The 22,091-nt window shown below is 45.9% G+C and overlaps 1 protein-coding gene across 1 annotated transcript in view; it reads left to right on the top strand.

Moving 5' to 3' along the window:
• Rgl1 (ral guanine nucleotide dissociation stimulator like 1) overlaps window positions 1–22,091 on the top strand; it is a 106,521-nt gene that overhangs the window by 42,342 nt on the left and 42,088 nt on the right. The window contains exon 4 of the mRNA XM_052200238.1: window positions 10,660–10,737. Coding sequence (XP_052056198.1) covers window positions 10,660–10,737 — 78 coding nt within the window. The remainder of the gene's footprint in view (window positions 1–10,659; window positions 10,738–22,091) is intronic.

Genomic DNA, 22,091 nt, shown 5'->3' with positions numbered 1-22,091 from the left:
CTTTAGACTTCCAGTTGTGGTTTTTCATGTATGCAACTGTTTACTTTCTGGGATTTCTTTTTAATCTCTTCATAGCTTTTATTTCCTCTTTTTAGTATGGGTCTGTATGATTGACAAGTAGACAGTGTTTTGAAGTCATGACTAGCTAATCCCACGTTTACTTTATCCTTTATTTACCCTTTATTGGGGGGATCAGTAACTCAAGGGCTCCTGTTTGCCGTGCTTTTTGCCATGGCCCAGACTTAGGTTTTCTTTGCTTCCCTTTAACCTAAGAGGAAGTTATTTAATTGGGGGTTGACTGTGTTGGGCTCTGAGATTTTATTTTCTCTAATGTCAAGCATACATTTCACTCAGAGAAGCCTGTGCAAAGCCCCACCCCACCATTTAAAGAAGGAGGGGAGTAGATAGCACTGAACACGCCCAACCTCAGATGCTGGCAGAGGCCCTGAGAACGGCCCACAAAGGTGCAGACCCTGCTGTTTTCAGGCAGTCTTGCCTTCTCTGATGACTACGTTAGCAACAGTATGCCAGCCAGGGAGAGCCCGGTCTCCGGGAGCCCTGGCCGAGCCATTCTCAGGCCTCAGGTCAGTGTGGAGAACACTAAGTTCTCCTGCATTGCAGGTAAATTCCCTCAGAGGACTTTGGGAAGCTTGAAGGCCAGGTCACCTATGAATCCATGCTTTAAGGTGATAACTGTTTATGTCACAGAGACAAGGCGATCGGCAGGTCTTTGAACGAACTTCTTCTTCCCGTATCTGCTTGCCACGTGTTTTCAAACTTCATCTCACACCACTTGTTTATTACAACTCTGCACTCACAAATGAGAATCCAATGGCTCAAAAAACATGCCATGGGCGAGCAGCAGAGGAGGGATCAAAGCTCAAAGCGACCCGGCGTGATTCAGACCCTCTTTCCCAGTGCGGCAGCACCTCCCATGCTAACTCAGAAAGAAAGGGCGAGCGGGGATGCTTTCTTAGTCATCTTCCTGGCTGCTTCCTCATGTCATTTTCCCTGGAAATGATATTTCACAAATTTGGGAAATCCACTACAGCAGTACTCTCGGTTGCCAACTCAAGTTACTTATCAGCTGTTTAATGCAAAGTGCCTACGCGCAAGGCACTGTGTGAAGATGGGGCTGGGCCCGCCTCAGTTCCCGCCGTCTTAAATATGTAACATGTGCTGGTAGACAGGAACCCTCATCAAGACAGCTTACAAACTGCTGCGCCTCTCATGCCTGTAAGTCCAACACTTGGGAAGCTGAGGCAGGAGAATCACTGAGTTTTTTTTTGATTGACCTCGGATACAGAGTGGGATGCTTTCTCAACCTCATCTTACCAAGGTGCTTTAAATGTACCTGGCGGGCCTTTCCTTAGGCTAGAAATGCTTCCTGCTTTTAGGGTTTTAGGATGTTTTATGAAGAAAGCAACTTTTCTCTTTCAGTCACTTGTGAGACTTGTGTGTTAGGCAGGTGTAGTGGTTGAGTGGAGCACAGGAATTAAAAAAATTAGATTTATTTCCAGTTTGTGATCTGCAATACTTTGAAATGTCACCCAGAGTCTGTGTGATAGAGGCTTAGATCCTAGTGAGGTACAGGGGCGAGGGGGCACTACAGACAGCCACAGTGACAGGTCATTTGGGACACGCCTTCACAGAGGGCAGGGAGCCTCAGTCCCTCCTGCTTCGCTCCTCCTCTTCCAGGCTGTGAAGGAAGCAGGTTTGCTCTTCCATGCCTCCCACCGTGAGGTGCACCTTGGCTCAGACAGGCAAAAATAACAGGGCTATCCAAGCATGGATCAAAATTGAATTTTATTCTCTTTGTAAATTGATTAGCTCAGGTATTTGTTACAGTGAGAGAAAGCTGACCAACCAGCTGGCTAATTCACACTCCTTCCTGATTTTTAGTCCACTCAGTCGGGGTTCTGTAGGCATGCAGTGGTAATATAAAATAACACGTTGTTTCTAGGGTCCTGGGTCTTGTTCCTTAGCTACACAATGGTAATATAAGGTAACACTTTGGTTGTAGGGTCCTTCTGTGCTTTGACTTGATAATGAAGGGAACATTTACAACTGGAGAATGTGACTGGTGTTCCTTTCTCTGTGATGATTCGAAATTCCCACATTTACTTTGCGTGTTCTTGGACTGCCCCACCTCTGAGAGAAATGATGCTTGTGGTGGGGGGTGGGGTGTTAGGAACACTGCCTACCAAGCAGTATGTTGTTCACGTCTGTTGGAAGGTTCTGGAATCACTGGGTGCCACTCAACTTGTGCTCATCTCTACTAGGAGGGTCTAACCTGCCTGCTGAGTGCACTGTCCCCTCAAGACAGCGAGGACTAAGACATGCTCTTAGTAAGAAAGAAAAAAAAAAACTGTGCCCTTGGCAGCTAGGAATCGGTAGTAGTAAATTTTGTAAGAAGAACACCGTACAAACCCATTCAGTGCTCAACCGCCTCCATAGAAGCAGCTGGTTAAGGATGTCTGAAATGCATGCAGTATGTCCCAAATGACTGCCTCACTGAAAAACAACCCAGTCTTCATTTAGTCCTGAAGTTAAACTGTGCACTTGACAAGCAGTCCTAGAGGTCCACTAGTGTGTGTCGCCCAGAGAAGACAGGGGCTCCTTTGCTGTGTGTGGCAAGGGGTCTTGGACCCTTTCTCTGTTCTTCCAGGTCAAGGGATGAGGCTCTCAGCGGGGACATCACTAGGAAGCAGGTCCTGGAGTGGCTCAGGTGTAACCTTCTTTGAACCAGTCATGGCTTTTCTAACCTTCTGCTTGTCCTAAGAGTACTAAAGTTCAGCTTTCATCCTTGATGTAGGAAGCTTTTCAGAACGTTGGTGTTGGTTTTAGTGACTATTCAGCTGAGCTCCCACGGGGCCATGTGGAAAGGAGGAGACTCAAGTGCTTCTTCCTTTGATGCCTGAGGCCCGGGAGAGTTAATGGCCTGTGGGCTTCTGGGTGCTCTTCCTGCTGATTCAGGGCAAACCTTTCAGGAAATCTCAACACTGCTTTCTTTCTTTGTTTCTTGTTCAGCTTAAAATACAGACAACCTGGGCATCCTGATAGGGATGGCAGTTTCTTAGCAAATGATGGACATTTTATTTTATAGCTTTTCTTTTTCATTGTAGATAAGTTTAAATATCTAGGTCTGGGTTTTGATAATTCCTTGGGCAAAGTTAAAAGACTTTAGATGTGTTTTGTCCTAGAAAGAAAAAAAAAGAGACAAGTTGAGGGGAGTTTGGCCCTGCGTCTGTGAGAGAGGTGAGGTTATGACAGTGTTGGTGAAGAGGACCATGGAAGCCGTGGGCATCAAAACAAATGTCTATTGCATAAAAAGAAGGAATTTTAAAAAGTTGTAGGTCCATCTTTTTTAATAAAGTTCATTTTCTTGCTCTTTTGTGTTTTCTTGGATTGAGAACTATTTAGTTCATAGAACTATAGAAGACAAACCTTTGCAATAATAATAATTTACACATCCTTCTGTGGCAGGCAGAGAGGTGGAGGGTGGCAGAGAGAAGGAGGCCGTGAGCCCTCGTGAAAGTGGTTTCTTAAAGCACGTAGAAAGGAGCGTGGTCGAGCCGACAGCTGGCTTTTCGGTTCCCGGAGGCCTGTGTCGAACTTCAGACCGATGCACTTATTAAACCGTCAAGCTGGAAGCTACGAATTCCATGGCAGTTTGTTGTAGCAGCAATAGTTAAGAAACAAGGACATCTTCTTAGGGAGATTGTCTCCTAAAATCTCATGTTCCTGGACGCAGGGGCGCCAAGGGTCAGGTGTGTACCCTCTGCCTTTGTTTTTTAGGGCTGTGTGCCCCGATCTTCTGTGGTCTCACAGCTCAGAAACCACTGCCAGAAACCTGCGCCTCAGCAGACAGGCACTGCTACTGTTTTCTCCTGTAACTATGCCCGTTCCCGTGGGTTAACCAGGAAACTTTAATCTGATACTGTTTTAGAATTACCTCTAACCATAATCACATAAGGGAAACTGGAAATAAGTTCTCTCCCTGGTTACTTTGATTTGGTAATTCAATTGATTTTTTTTTTTTTTTTAAAGTGGACCTGCATCCCACTCAGCTGAACCATGGGAACACAGGAGACAGCAGAATCCTGATCTGTGGGATGGTGGTGATGCTCTGCTAACACAGGCATTGAAGGGTACTGCCAAAGGCTTGGCCCCCCTTTATAGACAGGCCTTCTCTTGCTGAAGTAGTTTGTAAGACCTAAGAGACGCAAAGCCTTTCTGCTTTCCTTTCCCACTTAGCAACAGTGGCAAGGCAGGCAGGATACAGGATACATTTGCCTTTATTTTTTATCTGAGAAGAATATTGAATTACTTTGAAAGATTCTTTTAAAAGTATGTATATATTTGCAAGTTAGAAAACTGACAAGAACTGGAAAAACAATGTGGATATTCTGAGCGGTAACTGGAAAGTTTTAACTTTAACTCATAAGCTAAAGCAGTAGTTTTTGACCATTTTCTAGTAATTGATTTAAAAGAAAAAGTAGATCACAAACTCCTTTGTCTGCTCAGGGTCCTCAGGGATGGCCCTGTGGGTCAGAGCACACACTCGAAGGGCCTAAGTATGAATCCCAAACATCCACCTAAAACGTCAGAGTGGCCACCCCACCTGTAACCCCAGTGCGGCTGAAGAGGCAGGAGAATTGCTGGCACTGGTGCCTGTCTCTCTCCAGATTCACTGAGAATCCCTGGCTCAGAGGGTGATAGGGGATGACTGCCCACCTCCCACGTCCCCTCATTCTTTCTGGCCTCTGCATATATGCAGGAGTGTATGTACCTGCACACAGAAGCGTACGTACACTACATGTATACACCTCACTCATACTTACATACATGCCCTACTCCCACAAGAGTCTACCTGCTAACACTAGAATCTTTCTTTAGAAAAAAATGGTTAATAATAATAAATTTACTCAAGGATCGTGGCTTCTGTTTCTCCAGGCAAAGGATGCCTAGAATTTGTCCTCTGCCCCCCCCCCCCCCTGCCCCCTGACTTATCCTTTTCCCCTTCAGTAACCAACTTCACAGTGGGAACTGGACTTTTCCAAGATAGACTAAGTGACCATGACCCAGTTCTTTGTCAGACCTGGTGGGAGTGCCTTCCGCCCGAGGGCGTTATTCAGGGTGCTTCAAAACAAGCCTGTCTGCGCTGTGGGAAGCAGGGCAAACCTTCCTAGGCTGCTGGTGAAGTCCCAGACAACTGTTGGCCGCTGCATGCCTGGCGTTCTCCCGAGGGAAGGTTCTGGACGTTTCTTTCATGCCTTACAACTTGAGATCTTGTGGGTCAGTGAAAGCATGCCCAAGTGTTCTAAAGCTGGGATTCATTCAAAGATTCCCAGAGGGCTTTACGTCAGCAGCTTCTGTGTGGTCTCTGCCTGCACTGCCCCCTCTGTCATTCACTGCTCCCACAAGTATGCCCTCCTTCCTCTGCTCTTCCCAGGCTTTCCACCAGCCAGAGCAGGAGAAGGTAAGCTAATCCTGGATTGTGCTGGCTATCTGCTACACCAGGCCCAGGGCTGTAGAAGGAGGCAGGAGAGGAGTAAAACCCAATCTTGCAGCTGTTAATCCCAGCATTTGGGAGGCAGAGGCAGGCGGATTTCTGAGTTTGAGGCCAGCCTGGTCTATGGAGTGAGTTCTAGGACAGCCAGGGCTACACAGAGACATCCTGTCTTAAAAAACCAAAACCAAAAACCAAAAAACCCCAACAATTTCACCATGATGTGCCAGGCTATCCTGACCTGCATGTTTGCCCCAGGCCTCACCTCCTGTCTGCTTTGCTCTTCACTCTCTGCCGATGTTCAGGTGTGTGTGTGTGTGTGTGTGTGTATGTGTGTGTGTGTGTGTGTGTGTGTGTGCAGGCAGTGTATTGGCAAGCGTGTATGACGGCATGCAGAGGAAACTGTTAGGCGTCCTTTTCCATCTGTCTCATCCCCTTGAGACAGTGTCTGTGGCTGAACCTGGAGGTAGCTCTGGTAGTCAGTCCTTCTGTCTCCATCTTCCACTGGAGTCTTAATTGTGTGCAGCCATGTCCAGCTTTTTAACATGGCTACTAGGGATTGGACCTGAGGTCACCATGCTCATTTAGGAAGTACTTGTACCCCCTGAGCCATTTCCTTAGCCTCGGTGATTTTTATTTTTTTATTTTTGGCAGTGATTTATTCTTAAATAGTAAGTACCTGGGAACAGTCCTTAGTAAACAGTCCTCATCCAGTGATGCCTAAAGCAGCCAAGAGTGCGCTCATGAATGAGTGGATAGGGTCCTGAACAAGTAGAGAGGGCCTGCTGGCATGTGTGGGAGGGCAGTGACTTAGTGCTGGGCCCACGATCTGCCTGCTAAGTTCAAATCCCTATCCTACCTGCCAGTGATTGTTGTTCAGGCGATATTATGTAAGCTTTCCGGGTCGCACTTTACCTCTCTGTGAAATTGGAAGAGTGATAGCACCCTGTAGGGTTCCACCAAAGGCAGTTGGCACAGCTCCTGGCATATAACAGGTTACCAGTGGCTTTCTCACAAAGTTCTTCGGGATGACCGCATCCTGGTCTGCCTCTACTGAGACGATGCTGTTGGGGCACAGATAGGAGATGGTCCTCTCTACAGAGAGGTGGTGTTTGTGGGCAACTTAGGACCTCTCTGACCTACCAGTGCCTGCTCATCCGTCACTTCAGATACATAGTGGATACTCTGCTCAGATGGCTCTCAGATACACTCCTTGGAAGTGCCTCTTCCATACCTAAGCATTATGTTTTTCTTTCTCTTGTTCAATCCAAGTAATTTTAATAATTGCTTACAGCTATACTGTAGAAGGCATTTGTAAGCCTTTCTTTCTGCCTGATGACAACACGAGCAACCCATGTCAAAAGTCATCTGGCAATGTGAATTTTGATTTACGTTTTATAAAGAAGGGTGCTTGCTCCTTGGTACGCCCAAGGGGGTTGAGCTTTGATCTCCAGTCCTAAGGAGGCTTGGTGGAAATTGGAGATGACATCGATGACAGGGCTGTCTGTAGCTTTTCTGTTGCCACTAATTAAGCACACACATGTACATGTTCTGTTTACCCCTTTGGAGTCAAAGTGAACTTGACTTTGATTTTTGATGGGAAGCAGTGAGCAGGTTCAGGGAAACATCAAAGAGGCATTCCTTGTCTGGTAAAACCAACTCTGACGTGAACATTAAAGAGCTCTCCATTCCAAGGCTGCATGCATTTTGTTTTTCCCGTAGAGCATTACCTGTCCATAATGATAAGAAAGGGGCAAGAGCAGACAGTCACCCCTGACTAGCGCATTCAACTGTAGAAGGTTCTCCCACCCCTTGTCTTTTTAACAGTACATATACCTGGAGTTTCATACTGCTAACACCTCCAGGATCTCTTTTAAAAATAAACCAAAAAAAACCCTCTTAAACCGTTTTTTCATGTTAATTTTTGGATGGTTTGAATAACCACAGCCAAAGCTCAAAATAAACTTTTTATGCTCTTAGGCCAGTGGTTCTCAATCTGTGGCTCACAACCCCTTTGGCAAACCTTTATCTCCAAAATATTTACATTTCGGTTCGTAACAGTAGCACAACAGTTATGCAGTAGCAATGACAGTGATTTTATTCTGGGAGTCACCACTGCTTGGGGAGCTCGTATTAAAGGGTCACGGCGTTGGGAAGGTTGAGAGCCACTGTCCTAAGCCCTTAAAGGACAGGTTAAGGCCCTGTGTGTGCGGGGGCAGATAGTGCTTTTGCAGTCTCTGAACCAAGCATTAGAGCAGTCGGTTGGCATGTCTGCTGTGACCTCACTGGGTACACGCATTGTAAGCTTCAAAGAGCAGTGGGCACAGAGTCAGAAATACCACTCACCTCAAATTTATGTTCCAGTCGATCCCCAAGAAATCAACGCTGACCTTACACCATGTCAGGAGCTATTGAAAGCTGTAGAGAATATGGTGGCGAAGGGGTGGAGTTAGATTTGGGTTGCCTTTTAAACCGGATGTCCAGGGAAGGCCTCGCCGATAAGGCTGCACTTCAGCAAAGATCTAAGGGACCCCGGGAACCTGTCATGAGGAGCAGCAGAAGCAAGAGACGTCTGTGAGGCGGGGTAGGGGATGGGGGATGATTGACAGGTGGGTGAGGCAGGTAGAGATCATGGTCCGGAGTGAGTGAGGGGAAGGTGGAAGTTATGGATAGAGCGCAGTGAGCAGAAGACGTCATGGTCCAGGAGAGGTGAGACTGGTGCTTTCTCAGACTGGAATCATGGGAGCAGTCTAAAGGGAGAAGGGCCAGGCCCTGACTTCATAGAACAGAATTGTTGTGATGGTGGGTGGACACCCAGAGATCAGATTAGTTTAAGTGGCTGTTGAGTTGCTTTGGCCGCCAGTTGAAGGCAGAATAAAAACAGATAAGAAGTTTTCGGGCACGGGGTGGATGGAGCTAGATTTGAGCCTTGGGACCTTGTGGCCTTCCAACCCTTGCCTGATGATTGAAAACAGCTCCTGGAGGAGTTATTTTCAAACTGTCACCTTGATCCCAGTGGCGAACTGGGGGTAGACACTCTGGCAGCAGAGAAAAGGAATGGTTTTATCATATTAGCCATTGTTAGCGGTAACAAGCCAACTAACACACAAGAATGCTCAGTCTCTCTTGACACCAATGGACTGTGCGCTGAGGCATCCAATTCTTTGGGAGGAACTAAGATAGGTGCTAGTGTCACCCAATCTAGTGTCACATCAGCTCCAAAACGAACCACAAAAGAGCAGGAGAGCAGGAGAAACTAGAGACAAAAAAATTAGGAAGATCTGGAAGCTTTGAGTGAAAGCATCTGAAAGAAAGCTGTTGGTAAAATGTATACCTTTTCCTTGAAGGAGCATTGGATCACCCTTGTCTGTTTTTATATCTCACCTTTCCAAGCTGGAAGATAAAAGACTTTTCTAGAGAGAAGGCTCACAGATAAATTAACATAACAAAACAAAGATCAAGCGCCCTAGTTAGTAACTGCTGCAGGCTACTGGGAGAGCTAGGAGGGCTTAGTAGCATTGCAATGCCCCACCCCCCCTTCCTGCAGCCTCCCCAGACTCTCCTACTTCTGCAAACCTCAAAATCCTCTTCGAGGCAACATAAGGACACAGTTCACTATGATGGTGGCCAAAGGAAAGAGCCAAAAAAAATCCCACTTTGTTTATTTACTGGGAGCTTCATTTCCCACCCCTGCCTGGCTCATGTGGGGTTGAGGAAATCTTAATCTGACTGAACTACTGTCTCAGGAAGAGCAGAGGGCGGCCTTGAAAGCTGTCACCAAGCAGGTGCTGCCCAAGGTGAAGAGGGCAGGAGGGTCGAGACTGTGGAAAATACCATCGGGAGGCCAAGAGACCAATGGGGCTGATGCGCTGGAGAAAGGAGCTGTGTGTGTGTGTGTGTGTGTGTGTGTGTGTGTGTGTGTGTGTGTTCGAGAATGTCTGTGTCAGGGTGGGGTGATTGGGACACCAGATGGACTGACAGTCAATTAAAGCAGGCTTTTATTTTGTAAGGAATTTGTAAATTCTAAGAACAAGGAGCCATAGGGCACTAGAGCTTTTAATCCCACCATACAAGACAAAGTGTCCTCCTTAAAACTGTAAACCCACCAAATATAATTTCTAGTATCAAAAGCCTTGGGGGCAACAAACAGCTTTTCCAACTCCAGGGACTCAGAATTCTTTCTTCTTGGGAGGAAAAACTGCAGAAATAGTCCAGCCCTTTTGAGTTAATGGGATGTTCCTTAAGGATTGAGTGTCAGTTACTAAATACATATTCTCTTAGGTTGCGTGCAGAGCTAAGGATTGAGGCCAGGGCCTTGGGCATGCCAGGCAAAGCACTTTACCACTGATCCATCTCTCCATCCCCTAGATACATATTCTCTGCAAAACAAAACATGACGTATTAGTACAAAATGAACCTTCTCACATACAGAGTTAAAGTAAAAGCATATCGTATACTTGAGAACGGTCAACTTATTTAGTAGAAATTTAAGTCTATGACAAGCAAAATTTTCAGTTCTAAGCACTGACTGCTTTCCCCAAAACAGGACTTGTTCTCTTGTCAGCCTGCATCTAGATCAGCCTGGCTTAGGGTAGGTGGAGTCACAACTACAGCTGTTACCTGCAGCAAAAGACTCTATTCTTCCACCTGCCCTCGACTCCATCCCAGCCTTTCAGACCCTCCAGCACTGATCCGATCAAAAGACCACGCTCCCAGGTGTCCCGTGGACACAGCACTTTTGTGCCCACATAGGGCCTACGTTTCACACGTGTGCCCACACAGCTGTGTGCCCATGGCATAGACAGTGGAAGACAGGCTTATATGAGAGTTCATGAGGAATCTGCTTTCTTTAGAGTGTGTGATATCTGATCCTCTTCCTGAGATGAAACCTTGGTGTGTAGAAGAAACTCCAGGAACTGTGGATTATTATGCGAACATTCTGAAGAAGTGTTGCAGTTAAATCCTGATTCTGTTTGGAGTTTTCTTACCTATTTTTCTTTGGTTTTGTTGTTGTTAACGCTGCTTTATTTTGGTGCTATTTCATATGTTTATTTCTTTAATTATTCCTGACATGTTATTTTATGCCAGAAGTGGTATAGAGCAGCAGCCTTATGACAGTTTTTGTTTGCCTGTTTTCATCTTTAAAGGTATGGAAACCTGACAGGCCCAAACTGTGAAGACGATGGAAGCCAAAGTTCACCTGAGTCCAAGGCTGTGATCCGGAAGTGAGTGTGTCTTCCTTCTCATTAGCACCACTACTAGCTCTCAGTCAGGACAGTGTCTTGGCCAAGCTCACGCTTGGTGCATGAACATGGTGGTGTGTCCCTGCAACCTCCAGAACTTGTGAAACCAAGGCAGCACAAGCGTGAGTTTGAGGTCAGCATGTTTCAAATAAAACCGAAGTAGGTTAGCAGACTGTTTCACTCCTTTGGAAGGGGTGCTACTGTGCCACCATGATTTCCCCCACTTAGTACATTTGCTAGGGCTGGAGGGAGGGCTCAGCAGTTAAGAGTACTTGTTACTTCTGCAGAGGACTGAGGTTCAGTTTCCAGCACGCACATGGTGGCCCACAACCACCTGTAACTCTAGTTCCGGGGATCCGAGTCCCTCTTCTGACTTATGAGAGCACCAGGTGTACATGCGGTACACAGACAAAACAATCATACAACTAAAATAAAATAAATATATCTAAAAAAATATAGCGGCTTACCAGGCGCTAGTTGAAGGGATATGAAAGAAACCAGGAGTAGAACGAGTGACCAGCAGTAACTTGTCTTGGCTGCTGCAGAGTTTGTGTGTTAGCAGAGGAGGACAAAGAATAAACCCACGAGTGAAGTAGGCAGCAAAGAAGTGTCTGGGTGCCATGGAGCGAGGCTTCATGCAGGGTGACAGAAAGAGGCTCTCTGATCTGGTGACAGTGGAACATAGTGATCTGAGGTGTGAGCCAAGCGATGTGGCATCCAGGCAGAGAGGAAATGGCAGAGGCTGTGAGGCTGGGATAGCACTGGAGAGCCAGCAGGAAGATACAGGGAATGGCTTGGCAATGCAGGACGAAACTCATGAGTTGGAGGTGCAAACAAAGCCAGGATGTAAGGCACTTGGGGTGGTACATTGACAAAGATTGGATGGAGGTGTGGTGAATGTAGAGATGGAGGATTCTGATCTCATAGCATGCGGTCTGGGGCTTAGGAACCAGCTATGTACCAGGTATGGTCTGTTTTAATGGGCAATTGTTTACATTGAAGAGAACGATCTAGAAGATACTGAAGAAATAGCCACAGTGTGGAGATAGAGGCCACTGTGGGGCAGTGTTCTGGAGCAGGTTGGATGGATATTCTGGGATCCAAAAATAATCTCTAGTGTCAAATACTCATTTGGGGCCAAAATCAGAGAGTGGGAACATACTTGGACTTCTTTGTTTAGTTTTTAACTCTCCAAAAGATTTCCTTAGAGACTGTAGGTGTGGAAGTAAGAGACTCCTTTTTTTTTTTTTTTTTAAAATAATTTTATTACAGAAAAGTAGACACACTAATATACATATTTAAAAGTCAAGGGCAAAGTATGGTACTAGAAAACCATTACATTGACACTTCAGGAGATGGCCTCTGGGAGGAGTGACATTTGAAAGATGGTCAAACCTTGGACAGTGGAACTGGCCAGGCAGAGGGACCAGCAGGGCCAGGTCAAGGAAATTCAGAATCCGTGGAATTTTGAAAAGCAACAGAGTTGTTGTTGGAGCTACTTCATGGTGTAGCCTGTGGGTAAGGAGAGTCTGTGTGGCTGAAGCTGGCCTGAGGTCACACTGCGGAAGACTTTAATGGTGCACATAAGGTTTGGAGACTTTAATGGTGCACATAAGGTTTGGATGTCCCCTAGCGAGCTGTGGGCCAGAGATGCCAAGGTTTGTGTCTATGGAAAGCATTTTAAGATAGATCATCAGGATGGGAACACCGACAGCTCAGCCTCCATAAAGCGCTTTAGGAATGAAGCCAATCTGCTTCTAGGCCAGTAGTTCTCGATCTGTAGGTCACAACCCCTTTGGGGTCCTGGATATCAGATATTATATTACAATTCATAACAGTAGCAAAATTACAGTTATAAAGCAACAAAATAATTTTATGTGGGCATCACCACAGCACCTGGAGCTTTATTAACGGGTCAGAGCATCACCAGGAAGGTGAGACCCACTGGTCTAACTTGACCTAGTGGACTAGAATCTGCAGCTTCAGACCCTTGAGTGAGTCCTTTAGGGTTTGGAAATTGCAAGATTAGAGTGTTTAAAGTTGATTTTGTTCATCCATAAAAAGTCACTAAAATATGATTTTAGTGGGAGTTCGTGGATATCCATAAGAGAGAGCATGAGACTCCAGTGACTGGCAGGACCTGGCGCTGAGCTGTGAGCTGACTCCGTCCAGAGCACATTGTCACCCACACTTGTCGCAAGGCAGCCAATCTGGAATTTTACCATTTGATTAGCCACAGGAAGAACCAAGAAGAGTACAGTCTGAAACATACCCAGAGCCTTTCTGCTTCCCAGAGGGTGTTCTCAGATGAAATAGGTTTGGGGGAAGTAGCAGTTAGGAAAATTGATTGTATCCTGAATGTGAAAAGCCACGTTCATTATTTTAAAGTCCCACTGAAATTCATTGTACACTCGGAACACTAATGTGGGGGAGACTCCAGGCTAAGCTGTTTTAAAGGGCTTTAGAGTTTTAAGCACATGAGACCTTAACAAAGAGCTTCACACAGTACTCCCCTGAGGGGTCCGTCATCTGGGGACAATGGTCCTTTCCCAAAGCCTCACAGTGACTTGGTAGAAAGTTCTTGACCCCTTTGCTCAAGCTGAGTTGCCTTTTTAAAAGAATTGTGCCCAATGAACGCAGAGCACTTTATTTTATAATAGGTCGCTCTGTCCCCCAGACTCCGGAATGTTAAAACTCCGTCTCTTGGTGACCTCTTTCTTTCTTCCAGTTTTTTTCTCCTTTTATTAATTTGTATTCCATGTCCCCATTACCATCTTCTACTGTTTTTTCTGTTGACTGTCCTTTTGACAGTGCCCATGTCTACATGACCACTGCCTTGTTTTCCTGAGAAGAACCCAGAGGAGCACCTCCCCCCAGGGGAGCATCTCCCCCAATCTGTATGCAACACTGCAGATCCCTCAGGACCCCGACACAGGAATGAGTCTTGCCTTCCTCTTGGCCTTGGCTGCATAGAAGGCATGGTTTTGTGGCACAGTTCTCACAGGATGACTCTGTCTCCCAGAGGACATTAACGAGCATTTTTGGAGACACTGGTTGTGCCTGAGTTGGGTGTGTGTCACTGGCATCTAGTAAGCAGAGGACAAGCATGACAGTAGACAACATCCCACAATGCATAGGACATGACTGGCCCCTCCCATTCGGTGATATGACATTAAATAGCACCAGTGCTTTGGTAGGAAACCCTGCCTGCTACACATTCTTTGAAGGGAGTCCACTTGTGTTCCTTTTCATAATCAGAGTTAAATACTGCAGTGGTCCAGGCAGCCACTGGAAGGCGAGGCGCCCGGCTCCTGTGCCTTACCAGCCAAAATGGCCTCTGTGTAGTTACCTTATGTCTCTTGGTTTCAGAGTTTTCACCTGAAAATTGAGCTCTTGGAGCGTACAATCTCCAAGTCCTTTTCAATTGAGTGATAGCTAATATAAATGTATTTAGTTTTCCAAAAACAAAGACCAGAAATGTGGTCTAAGTACTAAGTAGGCTTTTGAGAAAATTCCCTCACAGTGTTTTCCTCTGAGAAAGCATGTGTATCAGACTGAAGAAACTGTCAGAAAAAGGAGCCAGGCTCTGATTTGCTTAGTGTTCAGCCGTGACGTCACAGCTGCTTCCTGCCGTCATAAATAAAGAGCAAAGCAGAAACACTGTGCAGCGGGGCAACACCAGGCGCGGCACATGCCAACAGGAATCTAGGGACTTTCTGGAAACCAGACACCCGGTGTCAGGGCAGTTGCCTTCAGTTTTGTGGACCTGCTGGGAACTGGGAGCAGGGACTGGGAGTCATTTACCCATGAACTCCAAAGTGCCCAAAATGGTTTAATTTTTTTTTTCAGTCTCTGTTGTAAATTGTAGCAGGATCCATATACTTTATATAAGCTTCCGTGCACCAAGTTGCCAGTCATTTCTGATATTTTAAAATGGACATAATCAAGCCAACAAAAGACTATAAAGATGGAAAATATGGAAATACGGATGAAACATGGTTTCTGGTGTCTTGAGTTATCAGGTTGCTAGGGTGACTCCAGCCTTTGGGGAGCCCGAGTCCAGCTCCTGGAAGTATCCAGAAAGTATCAGCCAGCTCAATGAGAGTCTCAACTTGCCAAGAATTTATATCCATGCTCCCAGTTTTCAAGACCATTGCCTCACAAGTGGCTTCTGGAGTTGGGACTAGAGGACAAGAGCTTTGTAGATAATGAGGCAGGCCGCGTCCCCCCTTCTCCCCCCTCCTAGAAATGACCATTATTTGGGAATCAGGAAACCCACTTCCTGTAACAGAAGAAAACAAGCCAGCTCACATTCATTTCACCTGGGCCTCTCCACCCTTCCACCAACATTTTACATGATAAAGCGCTGGTTTTTCCAGTAGCAGAACTTGAACTGGAAAGGAAGAAGAAACTTTTCCTAGGAAATTTATTGTAGCCTTTGAACTCGGAAGGGAACAGAAGCAGGGAAGGGGATGGTAACTCCCCAGCATTCACTTGTGAGTTCTTTGGAAAGTGTGAGAGGTCTGGGGGGGGGTGGTGGGGGTGGGGAGGTAGGGTGTGTAACTTTATTTATAGAGATTTAATACCCCTCCCCAGGCAGCGATGCTTTATTACTTTCCTTTAATCAGCACTCTGTAGCTTCTGTTTCTTTTTACTTGGGTCCCACCCCTTCCCTTCTGGAATGTCAAGTCTGTTTTCTCAAACCTTTACTATCTATCATCCTGCTTCAGATGGTAGAAGCTGCCTTATTTTCCTTACCCCATGCTCAGACAATACAATGTCATTCTTGTAATCTTTCGAAGAGGCTGGGGCTGCTGACCCCAGGGCTCGGGCTGGTAAGAGAGCTAGTAAGAAGTATTAACCCAAGATGTCAGGCATCTTTAAAGAAAAGCTGAGGCCCGGAGTTATTAGCGCCTGGGGAAATTACATCGAAAAGTATTTGAAAACTCTTTCCTGGAATGTTTGCAATCAGTAGTCATTCCAGAAAATCCAAATGCCCTAAGAAGGCAATTGAAATGGACCGATTATAAGGAAAATGGGAAAAGGAAGAGATTTGAGGGGTGGGGAGGTGGGGAACCCTCAAAAATGAGACATAAAGCTGGGCGTGGTGGCACACGCCTTTAATCCCAGCACTCGTAGGGCAGAGGCAGGCCTGGTCTACAGAGTGAGTTTTGGGACAGCCAGGACTATGTAGAGATACCCTGTCTCAAAAACCAGAACTAAACAAAAATGAGATGTGACACACCAGGCTCAGGCATGGAGGCGCACCCTGTAATGGCAGCACGTTTAGGTCTGAGTCCAGCCTTGGACTCAATGGTGGAGTCAGCCTCAACCAAAACAAAAGCATCAATAGAACCTCGCCTTCAGGAATGCCACCACATAATGTGAGAGAAATATGTATTTATCCTTTTAGTAAAACAGAAGAAATAGAGTGATGTGTCACATTAAAGAGAAGGCCATTGCCTTTTAAATGTCTATACAGGGCAGAGAAGGAAAAGGAAAACTGTAATTTTAAGAGCTAGTTTCTTTTTGTGAGATGCAGATGGAAATCCTCAGAAAACTGGTGCTCTGACCAAAGAAGAGTCCATCAGTGACTTAAGCTGGATTTAAAGCAGTTTTCTTTAAAAAGATAAAAATCAGAGATGACAGTATTTTATTTTTAAGATTTATTATTTGGATGTTTATGTGTGCCTTGCCTACATATATGTCTGTGCACCATGTGTGTGAAATGCCCTATGAGGCCAGAAGAGGTATCATCCCCTGGAACCATATTGACAGGCATTTGTGAGCCTCCATGTGGGTCCTGGGAATCGAACCTGGGACCTCTATAAGAATTCTTAGTGAGCCATCTCTCCAGCCCCGTGACGGTATTTTTCTACCTGCTGGAAACGGTTTAACAGACATCCTAACCAGTTTTGTTTCTGTGGATTCTTATCAGTAGAAGACAGTGGGTGGGTTATCCTTGTGACTCTAGTTGCCACCTTAGCTGCCTGTCTGTGGGTTCTTGCTGCAGATGCTCTTTTAGTTACCATGTATTTACTTTTGTGTAGAGATCTTTGTTACACATTTGTTACAAATGTGTAGAGATCTTGCCCTCACTTCATAAGCCCATTAATTGAAGTTTAATCAAACTTGTGTGCTTTGGCCAAGATCAGGCAGTTAGTTCAGGGCCAAGGATTTAGAATCAAGTTCAGCTGGGCTTCACACATTTAGGGGCAAGCATGGGGTTTGCTAGCAGTAAGACCACATCGGTGTAAGACTCGACCTCCTGAGTGGACCACATGGAGACAGAATCAATGCACAAAGCAAGACGATTTTTTATTCAGTCCAGCATGCTGGGGTCGCCCTGCACATGGGGTGAGAACAACCACAAGCAGCCCTCTGTGCGGGCCTTTATAGTGTCCTCAGGGCAGCCACTATTAGGCACAATGTGATTGGCAGAACAGTGTTACCTTTAAACTAATTGGTTGTTAGGAGATGTGGTAGGTAGCCAAAGGTCTCTGGAATAACTCTGGTCCTCCCATAGCCGCAGGGACCTCCCTGTGATCTGAAGAATGTTATTCAGCCTCTCCCTTCTGGGAGGGGCAAGTGTTCCATGACCTTTCCAAAGTTCCAGAGCTAACCCTTTCATCAATACCCCCAACCCCCAGTGGGGTCCCCAAACAGATCTTGTGAAATGTGGAAGTCTGACATGATTCCCTCAGAGGCAGATGGTTTGAAGGAACGGAGAAGAGATGAAGGAAGACCAGGTCAGTCCCGTCAAGGAGGGCTTGCTTCCTGTCCTTGGTACCTGGTAGCACCTGACACCTTTGAGAGAATCACCATCCAGGGTGAAACTTTGGCAGGTTGTAAGCAGAAGCACCCAATTTGTAATGTGCAAACTCTCTCCTCAGACCAGGGAATTGGGGAAGGAATTAGTGAGGTCCTGAACTGAGAATTTTGATGAGGCCTGATGCGCTTTTCTAATAATAGTTAGAAGTTATTGATTGCTGAGTAAGAACAGTGCATTGTGTGCACTTTAAAAATTCTCCTGACGACCTTCTCTATGGTTGTTCCAGCTATAGGAGAGTAGCCTGGGCAGTGGAAGAGCATGTCCCGGGTCATACAGTGGATGAGAGCACTCGGAGTTAGCCAGGGCCGTGCTCCACAGCATAGACCCTTTCATTCTAACCCCATGATAAGAATGAAAATATTTCTCTTAAGTGTGGGAATGAAAGACAGATGTGTGAGTAACCTTGACTCCGGGTAATAGGGTCCAGGCACAGCCCCTCCTTACAGTACACAGCTTTGTCTCCGGGTGCCTTCCTCTGCCTGTCTTGCCTTGGGTACGTCTTAATTCTCCGCCCCATCCCTGCCTCCTTGTACCTGGATCTTGATTCTGGCTTTGTTTCCAATTATTTCCTCTGGCCTTATCACAGCCCTCCCTCCATCCCCACCCAGAGTTTCAATCCTTATTTACCACAAATACCGAAGTGTGACATGGAAAGTACTGGAAGCTGAGCAGATGACCCTGGCAGTCCAGATAGCACTGTGTCTCTTCAGGGAAGAGGGGAGGAGAAAAGAATTTTGATTTTTCTTTGTTCTTTCTCAGCAAGGAAACCATCTTGCTGATAGCTCGGCCTGGCACTGTTCCCTAAGACTCAGGAAAAGCTTGTGGTGACTTGGAGAACAAGGTGGAAGGCCCAGCTCTGTCAGGGTCGAGGTTGACAGAATGCATTACAGCCCACCGGCATGGCGTGGCAGAGGCACGGCTGTGTTCCCCACACACGCGTGGTACTCGTAGGCTGCACTTTCTTCCTGTTCACTGTCCAGGACGTGATCAAGTTTGTAGAGCATGTCCTAGAATAAGGAAACATTCTGCTGTCTTTCCAAAAGTTTCTGTGTCTTATCTTCTGGCAGTGATTAAATATGAGCTATCGTGTCAAATAGGCTCTAGGTCAGGAAAAACACACCGCTAAGTAGACAGAATTATTCTGTTTGTGTAGTGATAATCTTATTAATTCTAGAGTGTGTAGTCACCATTGGAATTTTAGGATAATTTGATATACGTACTCATAGTCTCTGGGTTTGTCACATCTGTGTTTGGAGGACAGCTGCTGCTTTGGTGGCCTGTCAGTCCTTTGTGTGCACTTTAAAAATTCTCCGTATTCCACGAACCCAAAGGCCTATGGGTGACTAGGAAGTATGGACCATTTTCCTGGGCTCACCCCTTTAGCAAGGCACCCTGCTAACCAGGTGTTACCAAGTACAACCTGTGCTGGCTAGACAGTCAGTGAGCATAGCATGTGTCACCCGGCCATAGCATGTGTCACCTGGCCATAGCATAGCACGTGTCACTGCAATGTGCACGTCTCCTCTTTCTGTACTTTCATTAAACTCTTCTCAAGTCTACTCAGTGCTGGGTTTGGCTGTCTTACCTAGAGACCCTTGCTCACAGTGCTGCTCCAGTTCCCTTCCTACTAATTCCAATTCCTCCTCCTCCTCCTCCTCCTCCTCCTCCTCCTCCTCTTCCTCTTCCTCCTTCTTCTCCTTCTTTTAAGATTTATTTATTTATTTTTATTCATGTGAATACATGCAGCTGTCTTCAGACTCACTAGAAGAGGGCATCATATCTCATTACAGATGGTTGTGAGCTGGGAATTGAACTCAGGGCCTCTGGAAGAGCAAGCAGTCAGTGCTCTTAACCACTGAGCCATCTCTCCAACCCTTCTGATTCCTTCTTATCCTTAAGGTCTCAGTTCCTAGGGGGACCCTCCTGAAGCCTTGACCAGGTTCCCTGTAAAGGATAGTACTTCTGTGGGTCCCTGAAGGCTCTCTTGTGACATTTACCACATAATTAGTGAGTGGGTATGGAAAACAAAGAGTACTCAATAAGTTAGTTAGTCACGTAGATTCTCCCTGAGGTCTCTCCTGGAAGGAAAAGCCTTAGACTCGACCTTAGCAGGCTCCACATGTGGGCCATGACCACGTGTGTTTCTTTCCCATAGGCTTTTGCAATAGGTAGAAGGTGGCACTTGCCAAGAATGCCCGAGGTAGAAAGCTGTCTGCTGGTAATCCCCTTTGCCACTTGGCTTGGCCACTGGAGCTGCCACCCATCTGGCACGTCGGTTAGATTCATACCTCCATTTAGGACAGAGGAGTTCTGCTCTGTGACCCATCAAAGAGTTGCTTTGGGGAAGGCTGTACATCGGTGTTTCTCCTTAATGCAGACTGCTGTATAATCTTAATTTTTCCGTCTGGTACTCCTCCGGTCTACAAAGACTTCCTGACTTCTGATGAATACTCCAGCATGATGTCTTTGAGTTGCTTTGCCTTAGTGTGACCTTCAGTGTGTATGTGTGCATGTTTGTTTGTGCATACATGGTTCTGCCCACATGTACAGTATTTGTTCAAAGCTATGACCTTCTTCCAGCAGGTGTGGGGGTCACAAATATGGAGGCACAATTTGTCTCAGTGCTTGGTGGCAAATTCTTTGAGTTGGTTTCACCAAGCCTTTTGTGGCCTTTGGTAGGTCACTGTAAGCATATTACAGACTATGCCCCTCTTGATGTGTCTCAGAAGGTCCCACTGACATTATGTCATTTCAGATCACCACCAATCAGTGTTGGATAGATGCAGGCAGGTGTTTTCCGTCCCTTCTTCAGGTAGGGATCAGTGGGACTGTGTGAACAAACTCTCCAGGTTGACAGGTGGGGAGAAGTTGGGTCTTCCCTTCTCCCAGCCCCTTCTTGTTCTGTGCACAGGGGCAAGTGACTTCTGCAGTGGGATAGGCTCACTTTGCCTGTGCATTTGTGACTGCAGCCAGTATCTCCCTTCCTTAATCCTCCCATTCAGTCCTGGAGAGGAGCAGAGCCAAGGCCAGGAAAATGGAAAAGCTGCTGTCCCCTTTCCTCTGTCATATTTGCGATGTTGCTTTCCTTCTTAGCATCTTAACAGCCCAGCATTTGTATCTGCTGCTTGTTCTATTGAGAATGGAAAGTTTCTTCCCAGGCCTGGCAAACATAAGGCTACTGTGAACTTCAGGCAAGGGGCCAGGCCTTTCCAGAAACCCTCCGTTCCTGGCAAGCCAAGTTCTGCTGGACGGAGGGCAAGGGTCTGCTCCTTTGCTTAGACTATCTCTGTTTTTCTCTTCTCTGATTTCTTTCTTCTCCCTATTTATTCCGTGTGTGCTTGCGTGCGTGCGTGTGCGTGCGTGCGTGCGCGTGTGTGTGTGTGTGTGTGTGTGTGTGTGTGTGTGTGTGTGTGTGTGTCTGTGTGTGTATTCATTAGTATCCCCAGCAGGCTGTATTCTCTTTGAAATGGGAAGGGAGTAGTGATCACCCACCTTTATTTTAAGAATTATAAAAGTGTTCCTTTGTAAGAATCTAACTTATATATTTAAGTGCAGGTTTTCTGTGTTCTGGTATACCAACTATGCACGTATAATGATTCTGTGCTTACCAAAGAAAGGAAAATTACTTACAAATTATATTTTTTATAAAAAATAAACATTTGCATGATAAGCTAATTTTTTATTTTATTTATTCTTTGACAGTTTTATACATATGTACTATGTATCTTTACCAAATTTACCCTTACCTCTCCCTTCCCACCCTTGCCAAATTCTCCCCACCCATCCTCTCTGGCCTTGTGTATTCTTTTTTTTTTTTTTTTAAGATATCCTACGAAGGCCAGTTAGTGGAATTATGGAATATTAACTGTTGATAAATATTTAAAATGGTAATATTAAATTTGATAACTGAAAGGCATGAGGGCCCCCAATAGAAAGTGGTTGACGTCACTGTACTCGTGCTTCAGTGCTTGTTTCTTTGTTTGGTTTTTTCTGAGAGCAGGTCTCACTGTGTGTCCCTGGCTATCCTGGAACTGTCTCTGGCCTCGAACTCACAGGGATCCGCCTGCCTCTGCCTCCTGAGTGCCGGGATTAAAGGTGTGTGCCACACTGCCCCCGCTCATGTTTTCAACTTTAATCCAAAGCCCAGGTTACTTTCTTTCAGCTTTCTGGAAGGAAATAATGCTTTGGTTAATTTTATTTAATTTAAAGATTTAGATTATTAAATTTCTTCTCTTATGATGGTAGTCTAATGTCATTTGTTTCATGTAGATAATTAAATCATGTAGCTACCGTAGAGTCCACAGAAGCAAAACAGAGATGTGTACGTAGAGAAACAGTCGCTGTGTAACATTCCTGCTCTTTGTACTTGGATTCCAAAAGTTGAGTTAACTCTCAGTGGACTTGGTGGTAGCTTTCCTTGACTGAAGTCCAGCTCTTTGGTATGAAAGGACAGCGTGGCTGCTGGGTGGTGGTGGCGCATGCCTGTAATCCCAGCACTCTGGGA

The sequence above is a fragment of the Apodemus sylvaticus genome, chromosome 12, assembly GCF_947179515.1.
Source record: "Apodemus sylvaticus chromosome 12, mApoSyl1.1, whole genome shotgun sequence".
Lineage (NCBI taxonomy): Eukaryota > Metazoa > Chordata > Mammalia > Rodentia > Muridae > Apodemus > Apodemus sylvaticus.
Note: the sequence above shows the minus strand (reverse complement) of the source record. Positions and strands in the feature narration are given on the sequence as shown.